The sequence below is a fragment of the Gymnodraco acuticeps genome, unplaced genomic scaffold, assembly GCF_902827175.1.
Source record: "Gymnodraco acuticeps unplaced genomic scaffold, fGymAcu1.1, whole genome shotgun sequence".
NCBI classification, from domain to species: Eukaryota; Metazoa; Chordata; class Actinopteri; order Perciformes; family Bathydraconidae; genus Gymnodraco; species Gymnodraco acuticeps.
Genome location: NW_022991173.1, coordinates 34,623 through 50,000, shown reverse-complemented (window position 1 = coordinate 50,000; position 15,378 = coordinate 34,623). Strand labels below are relative to the sequence as shown.

The 15,378-nt window shown below is 44.5% G+C and overlaps 1 protein-coding gene across 2 annotated transcripts in view; it reads left to right on the top strand.

Annotated features, from left to right (window-relative positions):
* The first annotated feature begins 5,141 nt into the window (after positions 1-5,141).
* Positions 5,142-15,378, top strand: part of LOC117560713 (polypyrimidine tract-binding protein 2-like) — a 33,960-nt gene continuing 23,723 nt past the window's right edge. For both annotated transcript variants that reach the window (XR_004571226.1, XM_034237656.1), the window contains exons 1-6: positions 5,142-5,251; positions 6,734-6,761; positions 9,980-10,040; positions 10,883-11,052; positions 14,323-14,463; positions 15,178-15,333. Coding sequence is in view for 1 of the 2 variants with exons in the window: in XM_034237656.1 (XP_034093547.1) it covers positions 5,244-5,251; positions 6,734-6,761; positions 9,980-10,040; positions 10,883-11,052; positions 14,323-14,463; positions 15,178-15,333 (564 nt within the window). In the remaining variant the exon portion in view is untranslated. The remainder of the gene's footprint in view (positions 5,252-6,733; positions 6,762-9,979; positions 10,041-10,882; positions 11,053-14,322; positions 14,464-15,177; positions 15,334-15,378) is intronic.

The window sequence follows — 15,378 nt, the reverse complement described above, 5'->3', positions numbered from 1 at the left end:
GCTGTGTGCGTCACTCTTTAGTGTCCCCTGGTCTCCAGATGTGTGTGTCACTCTTTAGTGTCCCCTGGTCTCCAGCTTTGTGCGTCACTCTTTATTGTCCCCTGGTCTCCCAGCTGTGTGCGTCACTCTTTAGTGTCCCCTGGTCTCCAGCTGTGTGCGTCACTCTTTAGTGTCCCCTGGTCTCCAGCTGTGTGCGTCACTCTTTAGTGTCCCCTGGTCTCCCAGCTGTGTGCGTCTCTCTTTAGTGTCCCCTGGTCTCCCAGCTGTGTGCGTCACTCTTTAGTGTCCCCTGGTCTCCCAGCTGTGTGCGTCACTCTTTAGTGTCCCCTGGTCTCCCAGCTGTGTGCGTCTCTCTTTAGTGTCCCCTGGTCTCCCAGCTGTGTGCGTCACTCTTTAGTGTTACCCGGGGTGTTTCTCAATGTCAAGGAAGGATCCTTCAGAGCTACTATTTCGCCGAAGGATCCTTGGAATTCTACCGAGGACTGAGTCCTTCGCTGCGGAAAATTACGAGGCTGCACATGTGTATCCTCGGCAGTCTTCAAAGTCCCACAATGCTTTGCGCCCGGACCAATTTCCAAAATCTTTGGCGGAATTGGCTGAATCCAGGCAGTACACATTTAAATGTAAGTAGGTACAGTGGCATAGAAAATGTGCACATGACTTGTGTTTAAAGTTTATAGTCCGTTTGAGTTTTGCCCGTGTGAACGCAAACCGAACCTTCTGAAAAATGAAACGATGGAACAAACTGTCGTCTGGTGCGCAGCAGAGAAGCGGACTATTAGGTTTGAATGAGACCTTATGGCGCTTTTCCACTGCAGGGCCTCGCTCTGCTTAGTACGGTATGGCTAGACCTCGTTAGGCCTCGTTAGGCCCGGCTCACTTTATGCTGCGTTTCCATTACAGTTTAGGAACTGGGGCAGTAACTATAGTAACGCAGTGTAGGCGGAGCCGTGACGTCATCTTCAATGCGAAACACAAAACCAACATCAGCCGTTAGCTGTTAGCACTCAGAGCTCACAGCTCTTCATATCTGTTCAGAAACTAGACAGAAGTTAAACAAGTACAAACCACAGACTGCCTGTGTCATGGAGAATACAATCGCTGGTTTATTTATGTCTGTATAGGCCGTTGTTGTGAGTGTGGACGGTCGGAGCATATACTGCGTTAGCTTAGCCAATCTCCATTCAGAAAACACACATTTTAAAAGGTGTTTCTCTGCCGTCTGTCTGCAGACTCAAAGCATTAACTCATGGTTTTTACTCACCGGTATCAGTATGTTGTTACTTCGGCATCATTTTGAAACGTGTATTACAATTAAATCACGGTCAAACATGTTCATCTTGTTGTAGTTGTAGCCCCCTTGCCAGCGATTCTCTCTCTAGTTTAGCGTACTCAGCCGACTCAGCCTGGTTGTTCCTGGCCCTAGAACCACCATTTTATGGGGCCAGAAAAACTGTGAAATAGGACCCGCTAGCCGGTGCTAGGCCAAGTGGAAACGCAACCAAAAACTGTCCGGGCATGGCACGCTTATTTTAGCGAGCTCCGCGCTATAGTGGAAATGCGCCATAATTTCCCTCCTCAACTCCTATCCTAGTGTCTTAGTCCCGCCCACAGGAGATGCGAGCGGAGGAGAGAGGAGGGGAGCGGAGGAGAGAGGAGGGGAGCGGAGGAGAGAGGAGGGGAAGCAGCAGGCGGTTAGAGAAAGGAGAACTCCTCTCCTCTGAGCGTCACTTTAAAGAGACGTCCATTAATGATGACAGGAGGCAGCAGCCCTCTGTCTGATGGACAGATGTGTTCATGACCACTTCTATATTTACTTTGATTCATTCACAGTGCGGTATAATGAGACAATAACAGGCTACAGATGCGGGGACACACACACACACACACACACACACACACACACATATATATTTATATAAATATATACAATTTCAGAATCAAAAGTATGAGAGCACTCTCATAATAACGTAACACAATCAGAGACTGGATATATCCCCCCTCTCTCTGGTCGCTGAAATGTGGAATTTAAATTACGGGCCAAAAGTTGTATTTACAAGTATTAAAAGTAAGCAGAGGTAGGCGTGGGCGATATGACGATATATATCGTCTATCGTGATACTGCTTGAAAAATATCGTGATAATATATTTTTCAATATCGCCCACCCCTAAGCAGAGGACACCAAACCAACTGAGACCCGTCTGTCTAACTAACAAGGTGTTACGGCTGCTGTTTCTGCCTGCTCGGTAACCTGTCTGGGATTGTCTGCAGCTGTGTGTGTGATAATGTAAATGAGCTGTGTGGTTGCCCCAATGTGATTGGCTGTCATCTCCTGGTCCACTTCCGAGGACACTGATTGGAGCACGCCGGGCCCGACGTTCTCCAATCGCAGCGCACAGCCGGCGCACACCTGCTGGAGACGACTACAAAGCGGAGGACAATCATCACTCTGGAGAGGTCTGTTGAGTGAACAGACGCCTCTCGCTACTTGCTTGTCGTTCTGTGGATAACTTGTGTGGTCTGTGTCTGGTAGTGCGATATTGTGTGTTAGTAGTGCCTAGAGTAGCTTAGTTAGAGGTTAGAGTAGTTGACATAGTGTTTAGAGTAGCTTAGGTTTTGTGACTGTTGCCTTTAGTTTAGCTGTGTGCTTTGTATTCCCTGTGTTAGTCTGTACCACTTTTAAAGTGAGGTTTTGTTTAGTTCCTTATTTAGTGTGAGTGTTATTTCTTTGTATGTACACAGACTCCTTTTTAAGAGTCCTCCCTTTGTTTGGTTGTTTATGTAAACCTGTGCCCTTTTGGCCTTTTTTGTTGTTCCAGGCTGCATGCCTGCCATTTTGTTTACCGCTGCTATTTATAATAAAACCACTAATAATTATTACCAATCCCATTCTGGTTGTGTTGCTTCCCTTTGGTTCCCCTAGCCCAGTAGGGAACGTAATACAAGGCCTAACTATACCGAGCGACGCAGAGCGAGGCCCTGTAGTGGCGCATTTCCACTACAGGAGCCTTCCATGCATGCCCGGCGCCGTGGGAGGGCCAGGGAGGGCAAGGACATTCCTGCCCTCCCCCAATAAACACGTTTTTTATTATTTATAATTATAAATAAACTGTGAACTTTTATGCTACGATGTATGTGATGTCAGATAGTAACCAAAAAAAAAAAATCGCAGGCTACGTCAAATAAATGCATGTGTCTGTTGTGATTTGTGATTCGTCCACATTTAGACCAGTCACAGCGTCACACTCTGCCGCCTATTCTGGATTTGTTTATTGTGCATTCTGTAGACTCCCATTTCTGTTTGAATTTCAAAATGGACTTCAGAAATTGTCTCAAAAGGTCTAAGGATTTATTAAAACAAAATAGCGATGAAAGAACTGCAGCCGATGGTGCTGCTGGCGACCCTGCACCTGCCGTTGCAGCAGCACGCCTTGCCTCGGCAAACCCCGGGGCTGAGTTAGCGAGCCCTGACTCATCAAGGCGGCCGCCACCAACGCTGTCCTCCGAGGCACAGCTCCTTGTGCCCCTACCATCACCACCTGCGTTGCCACACCCTGTACCAAGTGCACTTTTACTGTCAAAGGTTTTTGCGACTGGAAACACGCATTACAGACTGATAAAGGATTGCTAAGGCATGCCGCATCAAAAGAACACATTTCATGTGAGAGTTTGTAGAGAGAGAGAGAGAGAGAGAGAGAGAGAGAGAGCGAGACAGACGCGAGGAAATAAATAAGGAAAGTAGTACTTTAGTGCAGATCAGCTGCACGGAGCCGTTATTACGTGTCAGCTGTCGTTGATATTATAGCTTTTTTAGCTGTCAACCAACTCCCTCTCGGAGGTGAGCACGATTCACTCCACAGCATGTCCGAGTCAGGCAGTGGGCTGTTTGAGTATACGCTGCAGTACAAATGTATTTGCGATAAGTGTGCGTCTTTGCGCAATGCTGTTGGCCTTGCTGTTTGATATATATTGTGCCGCAGGCCCGCAGCACGTGACGGTTTTGTGTGCCCTCCCATGAAAATCATATGCCCTCCCTTTAGATTTGTTCTGGCGCCGGGTCTGCTTCCATGTACAGTTATGTTTTTTTTCTCGTGCCTGGTCATTTCTGTGCTTTGTTACTTCCCTTCATACCCCTAGATTAGGAGGGAACGTAACAGTCCCTTTGAAATGATTTCTGATAATCCATAAGCAATAAACCTGCTTTTCCGTTTCCAGATGTCAGAGCTAGAGATAGGTTCGCTCTGGTGCAAAACTGCATTCGCGAAGCCCCCACCTTTTTGTTTTACCGTGTGTGTGTGTGTGGGGAAATCCCCCTTCAATTCTATTGGCTCTAATGGTCAAAGAGATATCAATCAGCAAAATCCAGCAAGGGGGGCCAGAGGTCAAATCCACCCAAATGGCCCCAGCAGAGGGTTTTTTTGCTAAATCTGTCTTAAAAGGTCAAATGTCACTTGTTTTGCATCAATCTTGATGCAGGGTACTTATTATATGTTGTACTTTGGATTCCTAAAGCTTTTAGTCTACCATCCCATCATCCAAGGGTAGTTTTCACTATAAGTAAAAAATAATTGTTGGACGGACACTATAATTTACAGTTTTTTACTCTGTTCAATCTGAATTTTCTTTAAAATAAAAAGCATCTATATTGATTCTGACTCTTCTACATCCAACTCACAGGTTTATCCTTACTTTGAGAAAAAATATTATTAATTTAACCCTTTTAGAAGTGAAGATATGGTCATTTGTTCTGGGGATGTCATTTTCGAGCCTGAGACCTGAAAAACAGGCACAGGGCTAAACAGGTTAAGTTCATTGTCAGAATAAGTAAGAAATGGATTTAACTTCTGTTAGACAGCTATATGCCATACATTCACAGTAAATATTTATTCAGTGTGATATTCGGCAGATCGGGTAGTGACAACACTGCCTACTGTAATGTCTTGACTTACTGCTGAATAAACCTGAGTCGTAAAAGATACTCGATCATTCTGAAAACATGTCTTTTCATTTTAAAGAAAGCGTATTTTTATTACCTTATGTGTGTCCGACCCTGATGTGAAAATATAATTTTCATAAACAGGTATGATGTTGAATAAATATCTCACTTCGGCTCCTTCCGTCAGTTTCCGCCATGCCTCGTCTTGCCTCCATTTTGCAGTGTGTGTGTGGGTGCGCAGTGAGGGTGCGCAGTGTCACAGGGAGTAAACAGCAGCAGCAGGACGCACTGAGACATTCTGCAGAAATGGACGGGTAATACATTATTACTAACCCTTATTACATGTGGTGTGTGTGTGTGGATGATCTGCAGAGTGTGTGTGGGAGTGTGTGAATGTGTGTGAGAGAGTGTATTTAAAGGAGAGGATAGCTTAGCTTAGCATCACTTAGCATGCTGGTGATACAGTATCGACGGTCCTTTGTGTGGGGGCTAACAGCTAGCCTAGCTCATGGAGCTGATAACAACAGAGTGTGTGTGCTGCGTTTAAATCAGTGTGTGCACGCATCACACACTCTTATAGTCCAGCATATAAACTGCTGGGTTTATAATGTTATTAGTCAGTGTGTATAATAGTGTGTGTGTGCAGGGTGTGTCTGTCCTACAGGGTCGTGAATCCAGACCATAGTTCCTGTTTCAGTGGGATGTGTGGGTCACATGGTATCGGCTGTGTTATATACAGGCCTGCAGTGTGTGTGTGTGTGTGTGTGTTGGGTTTTCAGATGCATTGTATTTCCATCTGCAGCCAGGTGGATGTTCTGATCATCTGCTCGCTGATAAAGGCTTCCACCAACCACTGTGTTATTATTATTATTATTATTATTATTATTATTATTATAATGCAACGACTCAATTCAAGGTTCAAGGCTGTTCTCATCATGTGCTCAACAGACATCTGAGGTCACAGGCTCCTCCAACAGAGCATCACAATAACACGGATAATAGTGCAGTAAATAGAATATAATAGAAATAGTGCAGAAGAGTCTATATACAGTAATTGGAATATTGATATTTCCGAGTTGCAAACAGATGGATGTTCTTTCAGAGTTCAGGAGTTTAACCGTCTAATTGTGTGTGTGTGTGTGTGTGTGTGTGTGTGTGGTGTGTGTGTGTGTGTGTTGTGTGTGTGTGTGGTGTGTGTGTGTGGTGTGTGTGTGGTGTTTGGTGTGTGTGTGTGTGTGTGTGTGTGTGTGTGTGGTGTGTGTGTGGTGTGTGTGTGTGTGTGTGTGTGTGTGTGTGTGTGTGTGTGTGTGTGTGTGTGTTGTGTGGTGGGTGTGTGTATGTGTGTGTGTGTGTGTGTGTGTGTGTGGTGCCTCTCACTACCAAAGACCAACACATCTAAGATTAGATTAGAGGTACTTTATTGATCCACATTGGGAAATGTTTGGCATTGGCAGCCGCATCAAAACAAGGCATTGGACATAAGTAGAACTTAAAGAGTAGAAATAAACAATACTAGAATTCAAACATCTTCAATAAAAGCAGTATTAAAAAGTAGAAAATATACAGTAGGCCTTGAAGAAAATAAATCTATAAACTATTAGTTAACCAACAACACACACCATCACTGCTGCTACACACAGGTTGGATGTGGAAGACATACTTTTGGGTCGTATTAGATGTTTACTGTACCACAAATCTGCCATGATGATTTCCAGATTGTTAGAATCAATGATGTGGTTCTAACTTATAACCCTGCTGCAGGTTTTATAATGTCTTCACTTTGTCTTCTCTTCCAGCACCAGTGACGTTGCAGTTGGAGTGAAGGTGAGTTTCTGACTCTGTTGCCTCACGTTCACACACACACACACACACACACACACACACACACACACACACACACACACACACACATCTCATGCTGTTCCTACGTTATGGAAGAGGTTGAACTCCTCAGGGTGATTCAAACAGGTTATACACAAGCAGCAGGGTGGAGGAGTTATTAAATGATCCCTAATATAATGCTTATATTTATATCTAAAGTATGGTGTTACGTTTGCTGATCAAATCGCATATCGTGGATTTTTCTACTGCAATATTAATGCCTTTAAAGTTACTTATCAGACCTAAGAGGATGCAAGTGAATGTTAATATAATCTCTAGTATCCACTCTAGGGCTGCTCAATTGATCGCGAAAACAACGTAATCGAAATAAAACGATTACTTTTTTATTATTATTATCTTCTTCTTTTTTTCAGTTGAGTTTTACTTAAAGTTCAGGATAATCAACTGTTAAAACATACAGTTCAAATGTTTCTTCTCCAATAAATTGATGTTTTCAAAGTAAATGGATAATCGTTTTTAATAATCGTGATCAATTATTGACCCAGTGGAGCGAGTGGAATATGTTGACTCTATGTTGGCTCTATGTTGGCTCTATGTTGACTCTATGTTGGCTCTATGTTGACTCTATATTGGCTCTATGTTGACTCTATGTTGGCTCTATGTTGGCTCTATGTTGGCTCTATGTTGACTCTATATTGGCTCTATGTTGGCTCTATGTTGACTCTATGTTGGCTCTTTGTTGACTCTATGTTGGCTCTTTGTTGGCTCTATGTTGACTCTATGTTGGCTCTATGTTGGCTCTATGTTGGCTCTATGTTGACTCTATGTTGGCTCTATGTTGGCTCTTTGTTGACTCTATGTTGACTCTATGTTGGCTCTATGTTGGCTCTATGTTGGCTCTTTGTTGACTCTATGTTGACTCTATGTTGACTCTATGTTGGCTCTATGTTGGCTCTATGTTGACTCTATGTTGACTCTATGTTGGCTCTATGTTGGCTCTTTGTTGACTCTATGTTGGCTCTATGTTGGCTCTATGTTGGCTCTATGTTGACTCTATATTGGCTCTATGTTGGCTCTATGTTGGCTTTTGTTGACTCTATGTTGGCTCTTTGTTGACTCTATGTTGGCTCTATGTTGACTCTATGTTGGCTCTATGTTGACTCTATGTTGGCTCTTTGTTGGCTCTATGTTGGCTCTATGTTGACTCTATGTTGGCTCTATGTTGACTCTATGTTGGCTCTATGTTGGCTCTATGTTGGCTTTTTGTTGACTCTATGTTGACTCTATGTTGGCTCTATGTTGGCTCTTTGTTGGCTCTATGTTGGCTCTTTGTTGACTCTATGTTGGCTCTTTGTTGGCTCTATGTTGGCTCTATGTTGGCTCTATGTTGGCTCTATGTTGGCTCTTTGTTGACTCTATGTTGGCTCTTTGTTGGCTCTATGTTGGCTCTATGTTGACTCTATGTTGGCTCTATGTTGACTCTATGTTGGCTCTTTGTTGGCTCTTTGTTGGCTCTATGTTGACTCTATGTTGGCTCTATGTTGACTCTATGTTGACTCTATGTTGACTCTATGTTGGCTCTATGTTGGCTCTATGTTGGCTCTTTGTTGGCTCTATGTTGGCTCTTTGTTGACTCTATGTTGGCTCTATGTTGGCTCTTTGTTGGCTCTATGTTGGCTCTATGTTGGCTCTATGTTGGCTCTATGTTGGCTCTTTGTTGGCTCTATGTTGGCTCTATGTTGGCTCTATGTTGAGGAGTGTTCAGGTTGTGACAGTGCACTGCAACATGTGTGTTGATCTTGTTTATTGGTATTTATTATTTTGATATTATTTATTTAAATGTAGACATGAATGTATAATTTATTTTATTTTGTATTGGTTTTTCAGTTGATTACCCTGAACGTATAATTCAACAGTTAAAAAGTTCAAATTATTACTTGTATTTGTTTTAAAGTACAATAAATGGATGCTTTCAAAGTCAATGAATAATCGCAATTACAATTATTGACCCAAATAATCGAGATTATGATTTTTGCCATAATCGAGCAGCCCTACTCCACGCCCAGCTGTGCACCGAGAGATTTCATTGATCTGTATTTCAAAGCGTTTCCAACCCTACCAACGTCCCTGACTCAGACCTAAAGAGAGCAGCTGCAGAGATGTAGGGTTCCACGCTGCAGATGTAAACACCAGACAATGAGGTTATTTTAATATTAGCTTTGCAGCTGCAGGACTTTGTGTTTCTGAAACCTGATTAGTTGGTTCCTGCTCAGAGCTCCTCTCTTCAGGGAAACAGCCGTAAAGTCAGAAGTTTATTTCCTCAGTATTTCAGCTCCGTCTGAACTCCAAGCTGTTGGAGGAATAATGTCGTTTAAACCCACGAGGGACGATTTTAATACGCTCTGAATTTATTCCTCTTGTCGCTGTGAGGGGCGGCTTTATCGTGACCATAAAGAACACCGGCGCCAAAACAAAGTGTGTGTGTGTGTGTGTGTGTGTGGGGTGTGTGTGTGTGTGTGTGTGTGTGTGTGTGTGTGTGTGTGTGTGTGTGTGTGTGTGTGTGTGGTGTGTGTGTGTGTGTGTGTGTGTGTGTGTGTGTGTGTGTGTGTGTGTGTGTGTGTGTGTGTGTGTGGTGTGTGTGTGTGTGTGTGTGTGTGTGGTGTGTGTGTGTGTGTGTGTGTGTGTGTGTGTGTGTGTGTGGTGTGGTGTGTGTGTGTGTGGTGTGGTGTGTGTGTGTGTGTGTGGTCCCCAGGCTGTGCTCAGACCATCAGTCAGCTGTAGATTCTGCTGGGACTCAGGATGAGACGTCCTGACATCTTAAACTCACACAGATTAAACTCAGAGCTTCCTCCTCCTCCTCCTCCTCCTAAACTCTCCTCAGAGACCTCTCCTTTATCCTCCTCTCTTCTCCATGTCAGGAACATTAGAGCTGTAATTGATTGGTTGGATGCTTGTAGATACAAGTGTTTTCTATCCGTAAAGTGTATTAAAAAGAGCTCTAAATAAAAAAGTATTATATTAACTGTCATAGATGTTCATTTACTGCCCATGCTCAGGTTGATATCAGTATTCAGACATCATAATATAGCTTGTGATCATGTGCATAGATGAGTTAATGACACTTTATACAACAATCTCACAATAAACCAATAGAGACGATGTGACTCTGTTTCTCAATGAGTGTGTTTGTGTTTCTGCAGAGAGGATCAGACGAGCTGAGTCTGTACAGCAGCTCCAGCTCTGCCCTGAGCAGCATCACTGGTGAGGGGGAGGTTCATAGGGGGGGGGTTACTGGGAGGCATTCATTCATATGGGGGGGGGTATTTATTTAAACAGAGGGGGGGTTACAGGGAGGCATTTGATCCCAGTGACAGACGCCTGTGAATGTGTGTTTTTGAAGTGAAATGAGCTGCTCGGTCCTCGCATGGGAGACATTTAGTGTGTGAGAAACATCACACTGCTCAGCAGGGGGGCCGCCCACACACACACACACACACACACACACGGCATGTGACAGAACATTGAAAACTGTGAACACGCTATCAGAAATATCAGGGAGACTAACAGCCTCCACATAGTCACCCTGTTAGAGACTGACAGAATAATAAAGACACACACGCTTTAATCAAAGGCCAGACCACCAGGGCTGCACTCATCAATGTGTTTGTGTGTGTGTGTGTGTGTGTGTGTTTGTGTGTGTGTGTGTGTGTGTGTGTGTGTTGTGTGTGCGCGCTTCAGACGGCTCTAACGGCAGTGACAGTAAGAAGCAGTGTGTGTGTGTGTGTGTGTGCTCTATTAATGTGTGTGTGTGCTTCAGACGGCTCTAACGGCAGTGACAGTAAGAAGCAGTGTGTGTGTGCATCATTAATATGTGTGTGTGTGCTTCAGACGGCTCTAATGGCAGTGACAGTAAGAAGCAGTGTGTGTGTGCATCATTAATATGTGTGTGTGTGCTTCAGACGGCTCTAACGGCAGTGACAGTAAGAAGCAGTGTGTGTGTGCATCATTAATATGTGTGTGTGTGCTTCAGACGGCTCTAATGGCAGTGACAGTAAGAAGCAGTGTGTGTGTGCATCATTAATATGTGTGTGTGTGCTCTCCAGACGGCTCTAATGGCAGTGACAGTAAGAAGCTGAGAGTGGAAGAGGCCCCCCCCTCCAGAGTGCTCCACATCAGGAAGCTTCCCAACGAAGCGTCGGAGACGGAGGTCATCGCGCTCGGCCTGCCGTTCGGAAAGGTCACAAACATCCTGACCCTGAAGGGCAAGAACCAGGTGAGCATCGGGCCTGAGCAGCGTTTCCGCCAGGGGGGCGTCTTGGCGTCATTTGACGCTCTTATTCAGCTCGGAACGCCCTGAACTCGAGCCGAGGGCGTCCAAAAAAAAAATGTATTTGAGAGAAGATCAAGAATTTTTATCGCTTGAAAAGACAAAAGGACACCCCTCTGTTGGAGGGGCAAAGGAGTCTGGTGGGATTATTTTCGCCACCAGCAAAGCGCGTTCCTGTGACAGAAAAAAACAAAACACCGCCGCATCTTCCAAGGACCATGCAAGGAGAGACGTAAAGAGAGAGTATAAGGGACGACGCAATTCAAAATTGTGTGTGTGTGCATACGTAAAGAACTAGTATCTATAACGGACGGCTCAATTCAAAATTCAACATCACCCCCCCGCTCTCGGGGTTGACGCGGGAGGGGTCCAAATGTTGTTCAGACACAGTGGCCGTTTCTCAATCGCGAGTAAAATGGCTGCAGAGCAACTATTTCAAGTATACGCCGAAGGACTGTTTAAATGCATGTTACATGCCCAGCATTCTGCGCCACTCTATGACCTACTATACTTGAAATAGCATGTGTACTCGCGAGAAACGGCCAGGAGAAGATGACCACTTCCTGTTCTCAGAGGTGTGTGTGGCCTAGCATTACTATACTTGTGGGGACCTAAATCTGTTTACACAGTCACGTGTGGGGACTCGCCTCCCTTATGGGGACAAATTGGAGGTCCCCATGAGGGGGATCATTACTTTTAGGGTGAAGACTTGGTTAGGTTTAGGATTAGGGTTAGGGTTAGGCATGTGTTGGTTATGGTTAAGGTTAGGATAAGTCTCCAGGAAATGCATGTAATGGCGCATTTCCACTGCAGCGGGTAGCCCCGTTTAAGCATCCTTAACCGTCCTCAAGCGGCCAGGCCAGTTTTTGGTGGCCTTTCCATATAGCCTTTTTCCGGCCCCATAAAATCATGGTTCCCTCAGACCAGGGCCAGGGCTGAACTAGTGACGTCAACACTCTCGACTGCTGATTGGTCAGAAAGAATCGTCACAAGATCGCGCGCGAGTTCATCCCTAGCGTCGCATATATATTTAGAAGCAAGCTTGCAGCATTTTTATAAACAGCATTTTGTAAACGGAAGAGCTACAAAAATGGCTACGTCTAATAAGAAAAGCACACCGTGGTCGACCGAGGAGGTGACGACGTTCCTACATCTCATTGGGGATGATCAAATCCAGCGGGAGCTCGATGGAACAACTCGAAATGTGAACAAAAAAAAGCCGATCGCCTACACCTACACCTACGCCTACTACACTGCGTTGCTATAGTAACTACCCCAGGTCCTAAACTGTGATGGAAATGCGCCACGGCCTGGGACGGCCAGCGAGGCAGCCCGAGGCCTGAGCGAGGACGCTTAGGGACGCTTAAACGGGGCTACCCCGCTGCAGTGGAAATGCGCCATTAGTCAATGTAATGTCCCCTGAAGTGATGTGTGTGTGTGTGTGTGTGTGTGTGTTGTGTGTTGTGGTGGAAATCCCACACTTAATCACCTTCTGGTTAGAAGAACAAATATCCAAGCTTAAACCAAAGTTGTGTTATTTAATAAAGAGTTATAGCATTTAACAGAATATATTTCCAGCTGGAAGGACAGATAACCTGCACCACAAGAATCTGACCAAGTTACAACAGGAAAACAAGCACTTTATACAGGAACAAGACAAAAGGGTGAAGGTCTCATCTAGAATTTACATTACAGACCAACTGTTGGCCAGGCGGGCGAAACTTGGTAATAACAAACCTAAGATCCATAAGATAATTTCTTCACGATGGTCAAGGCGACTTCCTTCTATTATTATTATTACTATTACTATTACATGTCATTTGTTAGACGCTTTTATCCAAAGCGACTTACATACATTCAGTTCTGTGGACAATCCCCACAGGAGCAATTTGGGGTGAAGTGTCTTGCCCAGGGACACAACGACATGCTGACGCAGTGGGACTCGAACTTGCTACCCTGTGATTCGAAGTCCAGCACACTAACCACTGAGCCACAGCCTCCCTTCTGTCTGAGAACATTTAGTAGGAGTGAATTTAAACCGTTAGAAGATCCACCACAGATATACCAATATATATATATATATATATATATATATTAGAGCTGTCAAACGATTACAATTTCTAATCAGATTAATCACCATTCGAACTATATGTCCAAAATATGCCATTTCTTTATGCATATTGTTGGGAATGGAAAGATAAATGAAAGAAGGCGGATATATCCATTTAACACAGTATCTATGTTTATTATAAAAAAAATCTGCGTGTCAAAATGAAAGACAACCCACACACCTATCAATCATCAAACCGTGGGGTCTTAATTCATTACGTCTTGATTTCTATCAACGGGGGAGTACTTCAGGAAAGTCGACAGAGGGGGTGGGGGCAAGTGGAGTACTTCGTGACCACAGAGTGTGAACGTTGTGATCAGCTGTTTTAGCGCAGTTCTCCAGTGAAGGGGGGGAGTCTCCCTCCGCAGCCGGTTGGCGTAGTTTTGGCACAGTTCCGTTGTCCAGACCGACGTTAACAGCAGCCCTGTCTGTGCACACGGAGACCGACTCTGTCGTCCGGTGATCTAACCGCCTTCTGGAAAAGCTTCACAAGTACGTCGGTACACAAATGCGCTTTGTGACACAAGTGACGGTACGCATTTCAGATTACGCACATAACCTGCGTACCAGTTATGTGTTACCTGTACTACAGCAAAAGTATTCTCCGTCGGGACTTCCTGCAACAACACCACGCCGTTATCTTGATTCTGATTGGCCAGAAGACATTATCAAAGATGTTCTATTGAGAAGACGATCACTACGCGACAAAAGTTTTCAAAACCGTTTCTGGTCTTCGGTATTTCCAGACAAGTGGCTGAAATCAATCTGACTAACTGCTGTCTGTGCAATTTACTCCGCGCGAGTTGGCGGACTTTATTTTGCTTACTTTAACATCATTGTTCATGGTGGGGCTAAGCCATTTCTTGGTATGGGTGTAGCCTACCCCAGCCATACCCTGGCGCTGCCACTGGTGGCACGTATGGGGCGGGCCATTCTGCACATGCGGTAAATGCGTTAAATATTTTAACGCAATTAATTCAAAAAATTAATTACCGCCGTTAACGCGATAATTTTGACCGCATTAATATATATATATATATATATATATATATATATATATATGTATGTATGTATATATTGACTTGTGATAAATGTCCATGAATCAGGCGTTCCTGGAGATGGGGACGGAGGAGACGGCCGTCACCATGGTCAACTACTACACCACGGTCACTCCTCACATCCGCAACGTGCCCGTCTTCATCCAGTACTCCAACCACAAAGAGCTGAAGACAGACAGCGGCAACCAGGTGAGTCCAAAGACCCTCAAAGACCCTGAGAAGAGTCGAAAAAATATCAAATGAAGCACTCACTGTTTGCCCATAACAATATACCCTCTGGTTTTCACTTGAAACCAATTTTAGTTTTATTTTCCTAAACTGTTATTGCTATATGTGAATAAAATAAGTAACCATAACCCCAGGAAGATTAGCTGTTGTTATGCACCAGCTAATGGGGATCCTAATAAACTAAACTAAACTATCCAAAAGGCTTTATACATGCCAATTCAACAGATTTTTTAAAAGTGTGTTGGGAAAATAGTGAGTGTCCTCCTCCAACATGAGTCACATGATAACAAAGGTATCCCAACTGTAGCTGTGAACATGACAGGATGTGTGATGACCTAGAAGAGCATCAGGACTGTTTGAGGCATATGATAGCTATGTGATTAACATGATGATTCAGCCTCTATGGAGAGAGACATCAAGCATGCTCATTTCTGACGTGGAGCTAATCTGAAGTAAACATTGAATACTGCTTTCTATTCCTCCATCTTGTGACTGTGTAACTCCCTCTCTTGATATCAGCATGTGAAGGACACTGTTCAGGAACTAGTTGATGCTCTGTATGTGATGACTCCTTCCCTTCTGGAGAGGATCACAGACACATGGATCCTGAGATGAAGCTCAAGCCGGAGACCAGGGAGAGTTTTCTAACATAATGGCATGTCTTAAAATGTGTAGAGGACGCAGGCGGTGCTGCAGGCGGTGTCAGCTGTGCAGTCAGGGGGGTCTCCCAGCTCTGATGTCCAGGAGGCTCTGGCTGCTGCCTCCAGCCCCGTGCTGAGGATCATCATCGACAACATGTTCTACCCCGTAACACTGGATGTACTGCAGCAGGTACACACACACACACACACACACACACACACACACACACACACA